General features: G+C 42.4%; 1 protein-coding gene across 2 annotated transcripts in view; it reads right to left on the bottom strand.

The window, feature by feature from the left end:
• Positions 1 to 709: 709 nt before the first annotated feature.
• The window catches only part of creb3l1 (cAMP responsive element binding protein 3-like 1), a 55,165-nt gene continuing 37,595 nt past the window's right edge, over positions 710 to 18,279 (bottom strand). For both annotated transcript variants that reach the window (XM_068309033.1, XM_068309034.1), the window contains 5 exons: positions 7,975 to 8,043; positions 6,581 to 6,683; positions 4,635 to 4,776; positions 3,547 to 3,712; positions 710 to 3,417 (listed from right to left, as the gene is read on the bottom strand). In XM_068309033.1, the coding sequence (XP_068165134.1) occupies positions 3,381 to 3,417; positions 3,547 to 3,712; positions 4,635 to 4,776; positions 6,581 to 6,683; positions 7,975 to 8,043 (517 nt within the window). In that variant the 3' untranslated portion in view covers positions 710 to 3,380. The remainder of the gene's footprint in view (positions 3,418 to 3,546; positions 3,713 to 4,634; positions 4,777 to 6,580; positions 6,684 to 7,974; positions 8,044 to 18,279) is intronic.

Genomic DNA, 18,279 nt, shown 5'->3' with positions numbered 1-18,279 from the left:
CCCATCATGTTCAACTCCCCCCATCATTCTTTCTTGAACAACTGTTGATTTTTTTCCCCCTCTTTCCCATGATTCTACAGGTTCAAATTTGGTACGGTCACTAAGCAAAAATAAGGCCTTTATTTACACACAGGAACGTGTCATTACTTATGTACACTGGAGCAATGAGGGCTGACATGACATGTCTGTGCACGAAACTTCTGTGTAGCATGGGCCACAACACAAGCAAGTAGGAAAATTTTTCATGTAATGGTTGTAGGCTGACAAAGGCGTTTCTGTATTGTAATACAATCATTTCAGGATGTGAACTGGGACTTTCTGTTTCCATAGCTGATTTGAAGGAATACCATCACATTCAAAAGAGCATTAGTGTCACAATATCGTCAGAGTAGTGGTGTACAAAACATGTCTGTTCCTTCAAATGCTAACAAAGCTAGTGGTGTTATTACAGGAATGACCTGATCTCATTGGCTTCATCAATATATACACACTTTCTACAAATAGGAATAAATACAACAGATGTACACTGCTGTCACATGAACGCATTTTAATGTCAGTCTTTCTGCTGATGTGTGGTTCCTTGTTTGATCGGAGATACGTCTTAACCATCAACCTCCAGCTGCCGCTGTTTCTGTGGGCCAGCAGAAGACTCAGTCAAGTTTAGATCCTCACAATTTTACTTTCTACTGAAGTTTACCTTCCCTTAAAAGCATTCTTCTTTTTTCCTTCATCTGAATGCTGTTGGTTGAACCTATACATTACCAATCACACGTTAACATTGACACATTCCCAAAAATGTGCCTGCAATGGTGGCAGATGCCACTGTGTGGTAGAACCGTGAAGTGTTCGTGGGACATACAAAGTAGGAGGCGTCTAACGTGAAAGACGGCGTTGAGAGATATGTACGATTGTTTGGCTTCAGTGAAAGAGTCAGCGTTAAGGAAGAGTCATTCTTAAGAAAGAGTCAGCGTTAAGAGTCAGTGTTAAGGAAGAGTCAGCGTTATAGAGTCAGCATTAAGAAAGTCAGTGTTAATGAAGAGTAAGTTTTAAGAAAGTGATTTGTTAACAGTCTGTTGAGAGAGTCAGTGTTAAGGAAGAGTTAGTGTTCAGAAAGAGTGTTAAGGGAGAGTCAGTATTAAGAAAGAGTTAGTGGTAAAGAAGAGTCAGTGTTAAAGAAGAGTCAGTGTTAAGGAAGAGTCAGTGCTGATGGGTAATAAAGGTTGTGTGTGTGTCTTGACGGTTAACTGGAGCTGTTTTGTGTTGATGCTACTGACAACAAAAGGTTTTCTTGTGACAGCAGTGAAACAGTTAACAGACATGGATCCTGTCAGAGTTTTAGACGACAGTGTGTGAACGACACACCTCATGTAAAACTTCACGTTATCCTAAATACCAAATGCTTTTTTTTGCATAAATTCATATGCTCTTTTTTATGCTCAGAATATACGTTTTATTTTTGACTTTTTAAAAATATTATTTAGAAAAAAAAGACATTAAGATAAACTATTCTTAAAAACAAGTTCAGTATTTTTTTGTTGCATAAATTAAACATGCTCTTTTTCAATGCTGCAATTATATGTACAATTCTTAATCCCATAAAAATACTTTGACGTCATGTTTCCCAACCTCTGTCAGGCTCCCTCTGATGATTCCTAGTTGTGAAAATATGGGTTCCCCTACAATATATATATTTTTTAATTGGGTCAGAAGTGGACAGAGATGGATTTAAAAAGTTGAAAAATAGAAATTTTACTCTTTTACACAACTGTTTGGTTTGGATTGTAAACCAAGGCTGGCTGGTAGCAGAGATGAATTTGGTCCTGTTGACTAGTGCGTATCCTGAGCTCGGAGCTCCAGCGGGGATTAAACGGCTCCTCCAGGTTCACGGTCAAGGAGTAGTGAAGGCCAAGTGAGTCATCCGTGACTCAACCAAGTGAAAGGCACTTATAACGGCACTGCTTCTCCAAAAAATAGATTAAGCTACAGTGACTGTACTTTTGTGAATATAGAACCAAATTTTTTCAATGTTCAGGTGGCTGATTTAAAGAAAACCAATCAGAAACCATTTTGATTAAATATTTGATGACTTAGGTCAATTATTAAATATCAATTCTAAATAGTTTCTCATTTCCTAACTTTGACAAATAAGCAAAAATCCAAATAAATATTGGCTGCGGCTTTATATCACCATATTACAAGGTTAGACCTGGAACAACTTGGTTCATCTGACCTTGGTAGTAAAATGTGTGCGTTATGTGCAAATTCCCACAGTGTAAGTCTATTATATGCCTATGTGCAAAAAATGTGGTTGTTCCACTCCAGTGCACAGGTTTAAAACAAAAAGGCAAAGGTCCCTCAAAGTGTGACTGATGAACACGTGATTCTCCATCTAGATCTACGAGCCTCGATCCTTCAGTAGCAATTAGCATCTAGTAGCAGAAAGCAGCTAACTGTCCAGGAGCAGTACCCTCTGAGCAGACGGGATGTGTTATTGAAAGCTTGACGCATGTTAAATTGAATTCTTCATTTGCTTGGAGAAGCCAGAATGTTGGGTAATGCACCTGGGGGGTGTTATGATGCACTTGGTTTGTCAGGTGATCTGTGTGTCCAGAACTTCTCCAGAGTGTTTGCTGTGTCCATTCTGGGCTTCTGTAGACACATGGTGGACACTTTGGAGGAGGGTGGGCCCTCTCCAGGCTAAGCTAACAAAAACACAATGATGAAGATTCTATTTTAAAGTCTTCCAATAAATCCCACACATTGGCCTTCAAGAGCCCGTTTCCCAAACAGCTCTTCTCATTTTTGACGGACATGGGCGTGGACCTCCCTCTAGTGGCAGCCTGACACCATTCGTATGGAAAGTGAGCTACAAACCAAAGTAGTTGACAGCCTGAATCCTTCTTAATGGTCTCAGTTGTTTGATTGACTGTTTGATTGATTGATTGATTGATTGATTGTTTGATTTGTTAAAATGCTGCAGGTCTTTATATTGAGGTTAATGACTCTGTTCTATATGTCAGCCTTAAATGAACACATCGCTTATGTTGAACATTTATACGTGTAAAAGTGTGAATTTCAATGAGTTGGTCCCTTTAAAATCAAGTATATTCAGGTGTAGTGAGCTCCACCCATAGGCAGGAAGGGAGGGTCGCACTAGTTCAAGCTCAGTGAGAGATGATGATGGTGATGATGATAGTGATGATAATGAAGATGATGATGATAGTGATGATAATAGTGATGATGGTGACAGTCATGATGATGGTGATGATGATGATAACCAAATGTGGACGGTTTATTTGAAGCCTGCCTTCATGAGTCTGGAGGGATGTGGTTTTTCTAGGCGTCAGAGGTCAGACCTGATGGAGGAGGGTCAGGTTGGGTCAGAACAACCCTGAGACGTGATCCGGTTCTATTTCCCTGAGCAGAGAACAGACAGTCAGGGGTTTCGTATACAAAGAGTGTGTATGTGTGTGTGTGTGTGTGTGTGTGTGTGTGTGTGTGTGTGTGTGTGTGTGTGTGTGTGTGTGTGTCTTAATGTTTCAGTACCTCTGGTCCAAGTTGGACCCACTCGTCTGGTTGTTCTGTACATCAGTGGCGTGCCGACTTGTTTGGATGGACGGGTGTTCTGACTGAAGCTCCTCCCCTTGTGATGTTGTCAAACTTTCCTCCAGTGGGGAGCCTTTGTCGTAGAATAGCAGGCTGCGGGAACGGACTAGAACAGACACACACACACACACGAAAAACTATATGACATCTCATTTTCTGTTACTTGATTCTGTGAAACTGAGGTTATCGTACTATTCACTACCAGCCCATTCACACTTTCTTATAACGTAGCCACTGTGGATCATTACCATGGCCTTCAACTTGCCCCCGTGGAGTCTGGGAGTTGTGTTTGATCAGGCTATGCCCTTTAAGTTCCCATATGAAACACATTTCTAGGACTCCCTTCTTTTACTTGCATAATAATGAAGAAATTCCTTGTCAGAAACATGAATCCATGCATTCATTAACTCCAGGCTGGACTATTTTGACTTCCTGTTATTGGGCTGATCCAGAAAGACTGCTGCATATGTTCTGGACAGAACCAACAGACTGACATACCTGTCCACAGGTGCACAGTTGTCTACATGGTAACTTACTTTGTACATACGACCCAACTTCAGAAAACCCAACTGTCTATACCACATTATTTGAATTACAGGAATATTGATTGCAGTCTTTTTCTGTCAGAAATGCACTGTATGTAACATTGAATCCCAGTAATCGTCCCAGGTGTGAAAACAATAGTAACATTTAAGTATGTGATCAGACACCATGTCCTCCTTCTGTCAAGTGGTCAGACACCATGTCCTCCTTCTGTCAAGTGGCCAGTCCTGTGCTGTTCTTAGTAGCTGACGTGTGCTTCAAATACTTCTGATCAGGTGACAGGCACAACCTCAACATTTCATGCAACCGGTGTAAAGATGCTGGTGATTCTACATAGATACACAGAAATGTTTAGCACTTTTAACTAGCAAAGTAGGTAAGAGGTAATGCAGAAGCAAAGTTTATGGGCAAATTAAAAAAACCTCATTGACTCTGTGAATGTGAAAATCTTAAGGGACATAATAATGTGTAGTATAGACACCTACCCTGAGTGATGGTGTAGGGGTCCGCTGACAAAAGAGGAGGCGAGGAGGATGACGACAAAGTGGAGGTGTCAGTGAAAAAGGAGAAGGGAGAAAGGCAGGGAGAGAAAGAACCCAGCACCAGGAAAAAACACACTGCCACCATCTGGACAGAAAGGCACAAAACACACAAGTTAAAGGGACAGTAAAGTTAATTTTCAGTGACATACTGTATATGTTATTTATCATTATGAAATATAGAAGAAAAAATAAATTTTATGTGTGTAGCATCATCCGTTTGGTCAAAAAAGCTTAAAATCTGCGCTGCAGCAGCTTCTGCATTCATTGGTCGCGTGGGCGTCCTACCTCACTGGGGCCAAACATAGCTTAGCAGCCATAAGAAACAATGCAATTGTAGATGCGATTTACACCAAAAATATTACGGTTATGAAGGGCTCTGTGCATAACATATTGCCATAGTAGGAAGAAGCAGCGAGACAGAGAAATCAAGAAGTGTCCTCAGAAGTCCTTAGCGTTTGAAAGCACACCTTGAAACCCACTGACCTATACTAAACATGTTTTGGGAAATTGTGGTCCCAGCCAGTTTAATCGCGTGAGACAGTTGAATTTCACACAGTGAAAATTCCACAAGAAGTCACCCCATCTTAAGATACGCCTTCTGAAGAGTAGAAATACTAAGCGATCTCTTTGTCTCGTTGCACTTAAGCTCTGTTATTTTACTTGTAAGACTTCTGTGCCAGGAATATTCTGTAATAAAGCTTTGAAGAATTCTTCATCATTTTCCAGTCCTTATTCGTGAACCAACATTCTCATCACCCGAAATCAAACGAACACGTGGAGGCTGCTGAAGAAGATCGCCTCCAACAGTTACCTGTGCGGTGAACGGTTGTCTCAACAGAACGGCAAAAAGACGTGAAGACTAGGACCTGTCGTTCTTTAGGATACCTTCTGGGAAGGTATCGCGCTAAAAATGCTAACGCGCTAGCCCGTCAATGGGATTGTCCATATTATGTTAGCATTGAGCTCACTGCCATTTATTACTATTGGACTGTGTGGAATTAATAACACCTCTAGTTGTTATTAATTCCACAGTGAATTTATTTGAAAGTCGCATCTTACTGCTGTTCTGTTGACACAACCGTTCACCGCTCAGATAACCATGATATTTCTGGTGTTAATTGTGTAGTATTGCATTGTTTGTTATGGCTGCTAAGCTACTGTATGTTTGGCCCCAGTGACGTAGGACGCCCACGTGATGAAAAATAACATATATGTCACTTAAAATTAACTTTACTGTCACTTTAAGCAGGCAACAGAACTTGTTTCATGTGTGAACGTCTTGGTCTTTGTGTTCAAGAGTGAGCTGAGCTATCAGAGCAGAATGACATGAACATCATCTTATGCAAAAGTAAACACAAAGAAAAAAACAATTATGAGGTGCACATTTTTACGGCCCATAGAAGTATGGGCGAAAATCCATCAAGTTCTATCCTCCACTACAGTGCGCCTTCGTTCCTCGTGGTTAATGCGTTTCAGGAACCACATGCATTTAACAAATTCCGTAATAGAGCAACAAGCTATCTTATTATTTACGGTAATTTAAATGCTTATGAACCCTCCCCATACTGATATTAGACCACCTTCTATCTGTATTACCTTTTCCCATCTCTGATAGACTGTCTTAAAGCACTTTTGTGTCTCACGGAAGTCCAAGACTCATGGAAAGTAGCGCACTTCCGGATGCGGTCAGCAAACAGAATTGCGCGTACGGTATCAAGTGATTGCCTACCAAAAATCCACAATGAAGTGAAGTCGCGAGTGTTGATGTGCGTATGCGTGAGGGCGCACTGTATTGGTGGGGGCATTAATAGTGTTTGAAACCCTTTTAACACAATACTATCAGGATGAATGTAAGTTCAGATCTACAAGAACAACCAGCATGCGTTTACCAAGAGGCATGTCCCTGTTTGAGTTGAGGCCATTTTACAAGAACGTGGAGCAACTTTCCCTGAAATCAGTGACTGAAGCTTCTGGAGCTGCTGGAGGAGAGACCTGAGAAAGAAAAGAAGTATTGCAGAAACTTGATTTAACGGAAAGTGGAATATGGAGATGCAGCAGGCAAAACATCAAGACATTAAAATGTTATCTTTTCCAAGTCCTGTGAACATGAACATACAAAAGCTGGCCACTTCAATCTCTCTTACCTCACTGTATCATTAAATAGTTTTTAATAGCGGAATATTGTAGCATTGATTTATGAAATCCATCATAAATCCATGTAAAGTAAAAACCTCCTTCAGTGTCCATGTGAAGTCTCCTAAATGTCCTTTCTGGAGCCCCCAGACCTTTCCATGAGTCCTTTGTGGAGGTGCCTTCAGTTCCAACTGACTGACAGGAAGTAGCTTGTCAAGACAAGTAATCTGACAATAAAGCTAATGACTGACATGATGACCCATGTCTTCCAACAATGAGATCTCCTCTTTCCGATTACAACAAGACAAACAACACCGCGTCAGTCTCTGGCAGGTCCTGGAAACCCAGCCCCGACATTCCTGGAGTTTTCAGAATCAGGACTCAGGAACTAATACATAAGCAGGACAACCCACCTCATCTAATCATAGACTCCATAACTCAAACCACTGCAGCATCAGTAGCCACCAAAAATGAAATATCAATCTGAGTATACAAGCACATTCATAAATCAACAGTTTTTAAGCAAATACCTATTTACATTTATATATCTGAACAGCAACGTTTGTGTGCATGTTTGTGTGTTCTCCGGCTGGCTCTCTTTGACCTTTCTACCCCTCTACTCCTTTATCTGCCACTCTGACTCTGTCTCTTGATGTCTTCTATTATATTTCGTTCCCATCCCAACCAGTCCAGTGTCATCTCATTTACCCAACGTGCCCTACCCAGCAAGACAGCATAACAACATGTCTGGAGAATCCAGCTGCGTGAGCACTTTTATTTTGGGACATACTTTTATTTTGGGACATGGGGTGGAGTTATCCCTATTCTAGGGTAACTAATAAACCAGAAACACTGACCCACTTCCACCATGGGGAAAATGACCACTAATAGCTGCTTCTGGGATGTTTTCAGAAATGAGGAACTTAAAAGTAGTTCCTTAGTTTGAAACCACACTCTGTGATTCTGTTGACTCATGTTGCCAACTCATTGTTTCATCTTTGTGTGGAGGGTTGGGATGACAGGCTGAAGCCACCACAGACAAATTGACAGATCCCCCCACGACAGCCCACCCACTCTCCCATATCCACTCCCAGGTAAAAGCACACTGAGAAGCTCACAGCAGCTGTTTCTGAGTCTGTGGGATTCTCACCTGTTGGCTGTTTCCAGGTTTTCCACTTTTCTCCACAGGTCGCTGTTTTCTGATGTATAGCTCTCCACCCTGGCACACACACGCATGCACGCACACACACACACAGACACACACACACACACACACACACAAATATTCTGCTAAGTACACCTCGATCAGAACAAAAAGATTTTGAAGAAATCAAGCAGTAGAGGCACAGCAACCTCATGAGGCTTGGTTGAACACAAGCCTCATGAGGTTGTTGGTACTTTCTCCTCCTGCTAGTAAATGGCTTGAATTTTAACTTGTAGTTGCCGATACTGACTTAAATTTGGCTGCTCTGTTGTCACTTCTTGTTTTCATTTGTATAACTGCAACATTTCAACCAGAGCTCCATTTTCTCGACTTTGATCAACCTGTGAACGTTAATTCATCTCCAGGACCAACAAGAGTCAGCGCTGGTTTGACTAATTTCAAGCCAACATATCCACAACAGATATTTGACTGGAGGGAAAACCTCATCGGTCAGGTAATCGTGTGATATCAGTACTGATTGGTCCGTGTGGAAGCATTTCCATGACACTAAGACATTAAAATTTTCTGCGGATGTGTCCGCCCTGCGGACTCATCCGCAGTGCGGGCCAAGTGGTCGGGCTGAGCCTGGACTCTGTGGATACGCTTCTGGAGAGCAGGACCATGTCTAAAGTTAAGGCTATCATGAACAACACCAGCCACCCCCTACACACCACCTTCTCCCAGCAGAGAAGCACCTTCAGTGGCAGACTGCTGTCACATGGCACCTCCACAGAGAGGCTGAGGTCCTCCTTCGTGCCCCGTGCCATCAGGGGGTACAATGACTCTCTCAAGAGGAGCGGGGGGAAGGTGGTGAGGTCAGCACGCGGTTGAGTGGATTTAATTTAATTTATACTGTTTATATTTTAATTTTATACTGTTTTATATTTTAATTATGTAGTGTTTATATTTTAATGTAATTTTATATTGTTTATATTTTAATTTTATACTGTTTATATTTTAGTTATAGTTTATTATATAAGTCCTGTTAATGCTGCATGTGTCTGTTAGTGTAGTGTATGTCTTGCGGTATGTCCTGTGATGTCAGTGTTTCTTTTTCTCCTGGTGTTTATGCAGTATTTATTCGTTATGTAATGCCTGAGCAGTGGATATATACAATTTCCTCTGGGATTAATAAAGTATCTATCTGTCTGTCTGTCTGTCTGTCTCTCTATCAATCTATCTATCTATCTATCTATCTATCTATCTATCTATCTATCTATCTATCTATCTATCTATCTATCTATCTATCTATCTATCTATCTATCAACTGTCTATGTCTGTATTGATTATTTTCCACTTATTTCATGTTCAAACTCAGCTACAGAAATCCATAATTATCACGAGTAAAACTTCAGAAAATATTTGAGGAAAATATTGACTCTGGTGAGTCAATGTTTTTGGCACACCGGACCAGAACATACTATGATGTCGCCATGACGACTGAGTGGTCTGGCAGAGCTTCTAGCCTTTACCGGATACCATATGTATTCACTGAATCTGCAGTGTCTCTGCTGCCTGTAGGTGCCAGCATCGTGCCTCTGCGGGTCTATACTAAGGTGACCCCTCCCCATGGAGGTTCAATCTGATCTGGATTGGGACCTGGATTTAAATCCACATATCAATGTCTGAAGGGTGTCATCTTGAGTGGTTGACTGGAGGTAAAATTGCAAGATCATCTTCCAGTACCATTATCTTTATAGCAAATCCTTTTCCAAATAACGTCATTAAAAACAAATAAAAATGAAAAACAAATATAACGAATAAATGAAATCAAAGTCCACTGATAGGTGACTACCAGACTGTGCTGTTCATCAGCCTTTCCTTCCCTCCTATTGTAATCCCAGTGCCCCCTCCTGTGTTTGAATAGGTCTCATTCAGACACAATCCATTCAGCAACACATCCCTCAGTTATCTCGTCTCATACCCAAGAATGAAGCATCGACACAAAGACAAGACTCCTATGACCCATCAAATATTGATTCAGTTGAAAAGAACAAGGACCTGATTGGATCTTTTTGTTCCTGCCTGTCTGAAAACCATGCGTGTGAACTGTCTTCCACAGAAAGTGAAAGCAAGCATGAAATGATGTTTTGCACAAGTGAATTGACATCCATCTTCCATTGGACGTTACTCAGACTAGGATGAAGACAACCACTGGGGTTTACTTCAGTTTCATCCTGCTGCTGTAAAAGCTAATTCATGTTTGTAAATCCACCACTTAAAGTAGTCCCACCACGGTTTGTGTCACATCAGCTGAACTGTTCACCACTCTCCTCTTTGGTGGGAATACTTTGTCTTCTCTAGAAACCTAATGGACCAACCCTAATCCTAACTATACAACACCCTCCTGTTGGTTGGGAATACTTCAAATCTTCTGTAAAAGCTCAATGGACAGGCAGTAACGGAGGGCCACAGCTGCACCAATAGGAACACCACGGAATGAAACAAGAAACAATGCAGTCAGAGATTGAATTCAAAATTTTACCCTGACCTACTTCTTCTTCTTCCCCTTTCGGCTTTTCCCTTCAGGGGTCGCCACAGCGAATCAATTGCCTCCATCTAACCCTGTCTTCTGCATCCTCTACTCTCACACCATCTACCTTCATGTCCTCTTTCACTACATCCATAAACCTCCTCTTTTGTCTTCCTCTAGGCCTCCTGCCTGGCAGTTCAAAACTCAGCATCCTTTTACCAATATATTCACTATCTCTATTCTGGACATCTCAGTCTGGCCTCTCTGACTTGATCTCCAAAACCTCTAACATGTGCTGTCCCTCAGATGTACTCATTCCTGATCCTAGCCATCCCGGTCACTCCCAAAAAGAACCTCAGCATCTTCATCTCTGGTCCCTCCAGCTCTGCCTCAGTGACACTGTCTCTAGACCAGACAACATCACTGGCCTGACCAGAGTTTTGTGCACCCTTCATTTCATTTTAGCTTAAACTCTTCTGGCACACATCACCTCTGACACTTTTCTCCACTCGTTCCATTCGTTCCATCACAATGTCAACCGCAATCATCATAGTCCATGGAGATTCCTGCCTAACCTCATCTGTCAGCCTGTCCATCACCATAGTGAACAAGAAGGGACTCAGAGCTGGTCCCTGATGCAGTCCCACCTCCACCTTGAACTCCTCTGTCACACCTACAGAACACCTCACCACTGTCTTACAGTCCTCATACATGTCCTGCACCGCTCTAACATAATTCTCGGCCACTCCAGATGTCCTCATACAGTACTAGAGTTTCTCTCTGGGCACCCTGTCATAAGCTTTCTCCAGATCTACAAAAACACAATGCAGCTCCCTCTGGCCTTCTCTGTACTTCTCTACCAACATCCTCAAAGCAAATACGGCATCTGTAGTACTCTTTTTTGGCATGAAACCATACTGCTGCTCACAAATGCTCACTTCTGCCCTTAGTCTAGCTTCAAATGTTCTCTCCCATAACTTCATTGTATGGCTCATCATCACCTCCTTGCATAGGTCAAAGATCAAAGCTAGTGCTCTGACCTACTTTCATAGATCAAAACACTAGCTTTGATCTATGATCTCACTCACACTGGCCTTCTCCCTCGTCTGTCTATCTTACCCGGTTCCTGAGTGTAAAAAAGTTCAAATTTGACCTTGACCTATTTTTCTCAAGGTCAAGGTCATCATCTCATTTTCATTCCCTTTGCTGCCTGAGTAATGTGCTTTTGGTTTCATCTTTCTATCTAGAAATGTTGCGAAGATATGTGGTGGACTAACAGACGGACAGATGGACGAATGGACTAATGGACGTTCGTCCATTAGACATTCGTCCGCACAAATACCGACAATTGCAATGCACCACCGCTTTGAAGCGGGATGTAACCAGGCTCATTGTTTAGGTCAACCCGACCCAAGAGCAGGTAAACTATCATTTCAAACCAGACGCTTCAGTCTAACAACCAGTGTTCTTGAACTCAAATAATATCATGTTGAATCTACTATTGTTTGCATGTGATTTCGCATTTATTGCCCCAGATGAAGGGACAGTGTTTAAAATGCACATCCTGTCGCTTCACATCTTGGAAACCAAAAATGTGCAATTTTAGAAATATCAGCATTCTTTTACTTGGCCTTCAACTAGTTGGAATGATAATATCAGAAATATCTGGCTCCATCTATTGTGTTCCTCATAATTTAATCCCTTAATAACTGTGTGGTCCATGTGTCCAGACCGTCAACTCCTGACTGTCTGTCCATAATAATAATAATAATTAGGGCTATCTCTTTAACGCGTCAATTAGATTAATTAATTACGCTGCAAATTACTTCGTACCTGCGCCACTAGTCAAAAGCAAGTTGACTGACAACAGAGATGGACACGACACAGGAGAGTGAGTCAAGCCCACTCCAACCTTTATAAAGAGAACAAAGACGGGACTATCAACAAAAATGCAGTGATTCTGCGCTACCAATCTGCGCTGTAGACGCCTCAGCCAGTCTGCCCCAGGGCAGCTGTGGCTACACACGTAGCTTACCATCACCAAGTATGAATGAGGAGTGAATGAATAATGGATCTGATGTAGAGCGCCTTTGAGTGTCCAGAAAAGCACTATATAAATCTAAAATCCATTATTATTATTATTATTATTATTATTATTATTATTGTTGTTATTAGTATAATTATTATTATTATTATTAATAATAATAATAATAATAATAATAACAATAATAATAATGTTGTTATTATTATCATGTGTACCTTTTGTAAAAGAGAATTTTCATATCACCGAAGCAGCTCCAGCCTAACGTATCGTTTAAATGCAAAACATGTCAAGGACACAGTTAAACGTTACCTTACCCTTTTAAAGGAAAAGCCTGTTGGCATCTTATTTAGAGGCATGTTATGCATTCATTTTGAATTGCTGTACTGAGTCAGCTTTAGTATTCATTTGATTGAGAGTCTGCTTATGTGCCTATTTGAGACTCAGCCTTATTTTATTTCTGAAAAGTATTTTATTTAACTGTATTTGTATTGCCTTTTTGAGAAATGCACCTGGCCTAATTGGTTTGCTGATGTGCTTGGCCTTTTTTCTTTTGAATGTCATTTATAGAGCACACTTAACCAATAAAAAATGTGGATTTCAAATCTTCTCTTCATGGTGCATTCTATTGATTAGTCATGCACTACAATTTTGTAATGTCCTAGAATTCAAATTCTTTATTTGGGGGCCTTAAGCAGGTATGAGAATAAAATGCGATTAATTAGATTAATTAATTACAGATCCTGCAATTAATTAGATACATTTTTTAATCACATGACAGCACTAATAATAATAATAATACATTTTTTAAAAAAGCGCTTTTTTTGACACTCAAAGACACCATACCGAATTACACAAACTCCATTTCAGAATCAACAATAAAAAAGATAAAATCAATACAAAGAGCAATAGATTTCAGCTGGAATAAGCAGTCTTAAACAGATGTGTTGTCAGTTGTGCTTTGAAGTGGGGGAGTGAATTGATGTTTCTAAGTTGGAGTGGTAGTGAGTTCCAGAGACGGGGAGCAGAGCGGCTGAATGCTCTGCACCCCATGGTAATGAGATGGGCTGAAGGGACAGACAGTTGTAAGGAGGAGGAGGATCTGAGGGAGCGGGAGGGAGTGGTAACATGAAGAAGGTCAGACAGAATTAACATCAGTAGACATCTACAAGGTGTTGGGAACAGTTTGTGTATTGACAATGCCACTCGAGGGTTGTGGATGGCCTTGAAATTGAGGAGGAGAATTTTAAAATTGATTCGGAACTGGACCGGAAGCCAGTGAAGCTGTTGAAGGACAGGAGTGATGTGGTGAATGGAAGGGGTTCGAGTTATGATGCGGGCAGCTGAATTTTAGACCAGTTATAGTTTATGAAGGGATTTGTGAGGGAGCCCGAATAGCAGAGAACTGCAATAGTTGAGTCGAGAGGTGACAAGACTTTGGACAAGAATGGCAGTAGTGTGGGGTGTGAGGGAGGGGCGGAGACAATTGATATTGCGTTGATGGAAATAGGCAGACCTGATGATGTTGCTGATGCGTGACTGGAAGGATAATGTGCTGTCAAGGATGACACCCAGACTCTTAACCTGGGGAGAAAACGAAATGGTGGAATCATCAATGATGAGAGAAAAGCTGTTCGTTTTGGAAATGGTCGATTTGGTGCCAGTGAGGAGGACCTTGGTTTTATTGTTGTTTAACTTAAGAAAGTCTGGGGTGGCCCAGATTTTATTTCAGAGATGCAATCAGTAAGGGAGATGGGCAAAAGAGTGGACGAGGGTTTAGTGGTGAGGTAGAGCTGGGAGTCACCAGCATAACAGTGGAAATGTATGTTGAATGTACGAAAAATATTGCCAAGGGGAAGGAGGTATATGATAAAAAGAAGGGGCCCTAGGACAGGACCCTGGGGCACGCCTGAAGTGACAGGGGCGGGGGAGATTTAACGGACTTGAGTTGAATGCACTGAGTGCGGCGAGTGCGGAGTGTGGGTGATGCCAATAGAAGATAGCCTATTAAGAAGGGTAGAATGACAGATGGTATCAAAGGCTGCACTCAGGTCAAGGAGGACGAGGATGGTGAGAAGTCCAGAATCAGCTGCCATAAGATCATTGGAGATTTTATTGAGGGCAGTTTCAGTGCTGTCGAGTGGGTGGAAACCAGACTGGAACTGTTCATACAGGTTACTGTGTGAGAGGCAACTGTCTTTCAAGGATTTTGGAAATGAAAGGTAGATTGGAGATGGGACAGAAGTTGTTGAAGTCAGAGGGGTTGGCGCGAGGTTTTTTCATTATTGGGGTGATGGCAGCAGTTTTGAACGAAGTAGGGACAGTTCCAGTGGTGAGAGAGGAGTGAATGATGGATAAGAAGGATCAAGGAGGGAGACAGGCTTTGACAAATTGTGTGGGTAAGGGGTCCAGTTGACAGATGGATGTTTTACCATTTCTGATGAATTTTGTTATTTCTGAGGCAGTAAGTAACTGGAAAGAAGAGAAAGGTTGTAAGGGCGTGTGAGAGTTGGCTGGGACATGGAGGTGAGGGATGGATCCAAGATGTTGATGGATGGTTTTGATTTTGTCAAAAACATCCAGGTGGGTATTTGTGATTTTGTCATCAAAAAATGTCATGATGGAGTTGCAGAAGGAGGTTTTGTTCAGGTGAGGGAATAGAGAGTCCTGAGGTTGGTGATGTTATTGAGTAGGGAGAACAGGGACTTTGAGTTTCCCTTATTGGCTGTGATTATATTGGTGAAGTATTGGGTTTTGGTGTTGGCAATGGCCTCCTTGTAACTTAAGACATGGTTATTGTATAATTCTGTATGGATGGTGAGACCAGTTGTCCTGTAAAGTCGTTCAAGTTGTGTGTGTGTGTGTGTGTGTGTGTGTGTGTGTGTGTGTGTGTGTGTGTGTGTGTGTGTGTTTGTGTGTGTGTGTCTAAATTAATATATATATATATAAAAGTCCCTCTCACCCTTGTTGGGTGGTATCTGTGTGTCATCCTCAAGCTCGGGTCCTCTACCAGAGGCCTGGGAGTCTGAGGGTTCTGCGCAGTATCTTAGCTGTTCCTAGGACTGCGCTCTTCTGGACTGAGGCTTCAGTTGTTGTTCCAGGAATCTGCTGGAGCCACTCTTCCAGTTTAGGGGTCACTACCCCAAGTGCTCCTACTATCACGGGGACCACATTAACCTTGACCTTCCACATCTGTTCCAGCTGTTCTTTCTACTCTTGATACTTCTCAATCTTTTCGTGTTCCTTCTTCCTGATGTTGGCGTCAGCTGGAAGCACCACATCTATCACCACTGCTCTCTTCTGCTCTTTGTCCATCACCACTATGTCCGGTTTGTTAGCCAGTAGCTGTTTGTCAGTCTGGAAGCTGTAGTCCCACAGGATCTTAGCCTTGTCGTTCTCAACCACCTTTGGTGGTATGTTCCATTGGGATTTGGGTACTTCTAGTCCACATTGGGTACAGATGTTCCTGTACACTATCACAGCTACTTGGTTGTGCCTTTCCATGTATGCTGAGCTGGCGAGCATCTTACACCCTGTCACTTCCTCTGTCTGACAGTGGTACATGCCGTGTAGGGGCTTGTCCCTCCATTTTGTCTCCTCCTCCTCCTCTTCCTCATCAGGTTTCTGCTGTCTAAGGCATTCACTGAGCATTTCATCTGTTTGGGCCATCTTCCTGATATACTCTTGGATTTTTGATGTCTCCTCCTGGACAGTGGCCCTGATGCTCAGTAGTCCTCGGCTTCCCTCTTTCTGCTTAGTGTACAGTCTCAGGCTGCTGGACTTGGGGTGAAACCCTCCATGCATGGTGAGGAGCTTTCTCGTCTTGATGTCTGTGGCTTCTATCTCCTCCTTTGGCCAGCTTATGATCCCAGCAGGGTATCTGATGACCGGCAGTGCATACATGTTGATCGCTCGGACCTTGTTCTTGCCATTCAGCTGACCTCTCAGGACTTGCCTTACTCTCTGGAGGTATTTGGCTGTGGATGACTTCCTTGCGGCCTCCTCATGGTTGCCATTAGCCTGTGGGATTCCAAGGTATTTGTAGCTGTCCTTGATGTCTTCTATCTTGCCCCCTGGTAGGTCAACCTCTTCAATTCTGATCATCTTGCCTCTTCTTGATACCATCCGGCCACATTTGTCTAATCCGAATAACAACCCTATGTCATCGCTGTAGATCCTGGTGGTGTGGATCAGTGAGTCAATTTCTCGCTCATTCATGGCATACAGCTTGATGTCATCCATGTAGAAGAGATGGCTGATTGTTGTCCCACTTCGGAATCAGTATCCTTAGCCACTCTTTGTGATGATGTGACTGAAGGGGTTCAGGCCTATGCAGAACAGCAGTGGTGATAGTGGCTTGGAGTTAGTCCCCAGTCTCCAATTGGCTTGGAGTTAGTCTCCAGGGTTGTCTTCCACTTCCCCATTGAGTTCTTGATGAAGGCTCTTAGTGTCCTGTTGATCTTATACAGTTCCAGACATTCCAGTATCCATGTGTGTGGCATTGAGTCGTAGGCTTTCTGGTAGTCAATCCAGGCGGTGCACAAGTTGGTTTGCCTATTCTTACAGTCTATGTGTACTGCTCCTCTGTCCACCAGTAGCTGGTGCTTGGCTCCCCTGGTGTTACTACCAACTCCTTTCTGTGCCCCGCTCATGTATTGATCCATGTACCTACTCATCTTAGCCGCCATGATGCCTGACAGGAGCTTTGTTGTATTGAGACAGCTTATTGGCCGGTAGTTGGATGGGATAGATTCCGTCTGTGGGTCTTTCATGATCAGGACTATCCTGCCTTCAGTCAACCCATTGTGGGTTTCTAAGTATCCATTGGTCCCACATCCGCCCCATATATCCCCTCTTTCTGGGATTACTCGTGTAAGGGCATTTCAACAACTCCGTATTCTACGCCCTTGTCCATGTGTGCCTTGTTCCAGTAACCCATTTCTCATCAGATTGCCCTGGTTCCCTAGCAACTGACGAGGACCTTGTGTGTGTGTGTGTGTGTGTGTGTGTGTGTGTGTGTGTATGTGTGTGTGTATATATATATATATATATATATATATATATATATATATATATAAATATATATATATATATATATATATATTTATATATATATATATATATATATATATATATATATAAAATGTCCCTCTCACCCTTTCAGGGTGGTATCTGTGTGTCATCCTCAAGCTCGGGTCCTCTACCAGAGGCCTGGGAGTCTGAGGGTTCTGCGCAGTATCTTAGCTGTTCCTAGGACTGCGCTCTTCTGGACTGAGGCTTCAGTTGTTGTTCCAGGAATCTGCTGGAGCCACTCTTCCAGTTTAGGGGTCACTACCCCAAGTGCTCCTACTATCACGGGGACCACATTAACCTTGACCTTCCACATCTGTTCGAGCTGTTCTTTCAACCCTTGATATTTCTCAATCTTTTCGTGTTCCTTCTTCCTGATGTTGGCATCAGCTGGAATCACCACATCTATCACCACTGCTCTCTTCTGCTCTTTGTCCATCACCACTATTTCCGGTTTGTTAGCCAGCAGCTGATCCCACAGGATCTTAGCGTTGTCGTTCTCAACCACCTTCAGTGGTATGTCCCATTGGGATTTGGGTACTTCTAGTCCATACTGCGTACAGATGTTCCTGTACACTATCACAGCTACTTGGTTGTGCCTTTCCATGTATGCCGTATTCTCCGCCCTTGTTCATGTGTGCCTTGTTCCAGTCACCCATTTCTCATC

The sequence above is a fragment of the Antennarius striatus genome, chromosome 24, assembly GCF_040054535.1.
Source record: "Antennarius striatus isolate MH-2024 chromosome 24, ASM4005453v1, whole genome shotgun sequence".
In the NCBI taxonomy this organism is placed as follows: domain Eukaryota; kingdom Metazoa; phylum Chordata; class Actinopteri; order Lophiiformes; family Antennariidae; genus Antennarius; species Antennarius striatus.
The sequence above is the reverse complement of the archived record's forward strand: the minus strand, read 5'-3'. Positions and strand labels throughout refer to the sequence as shown.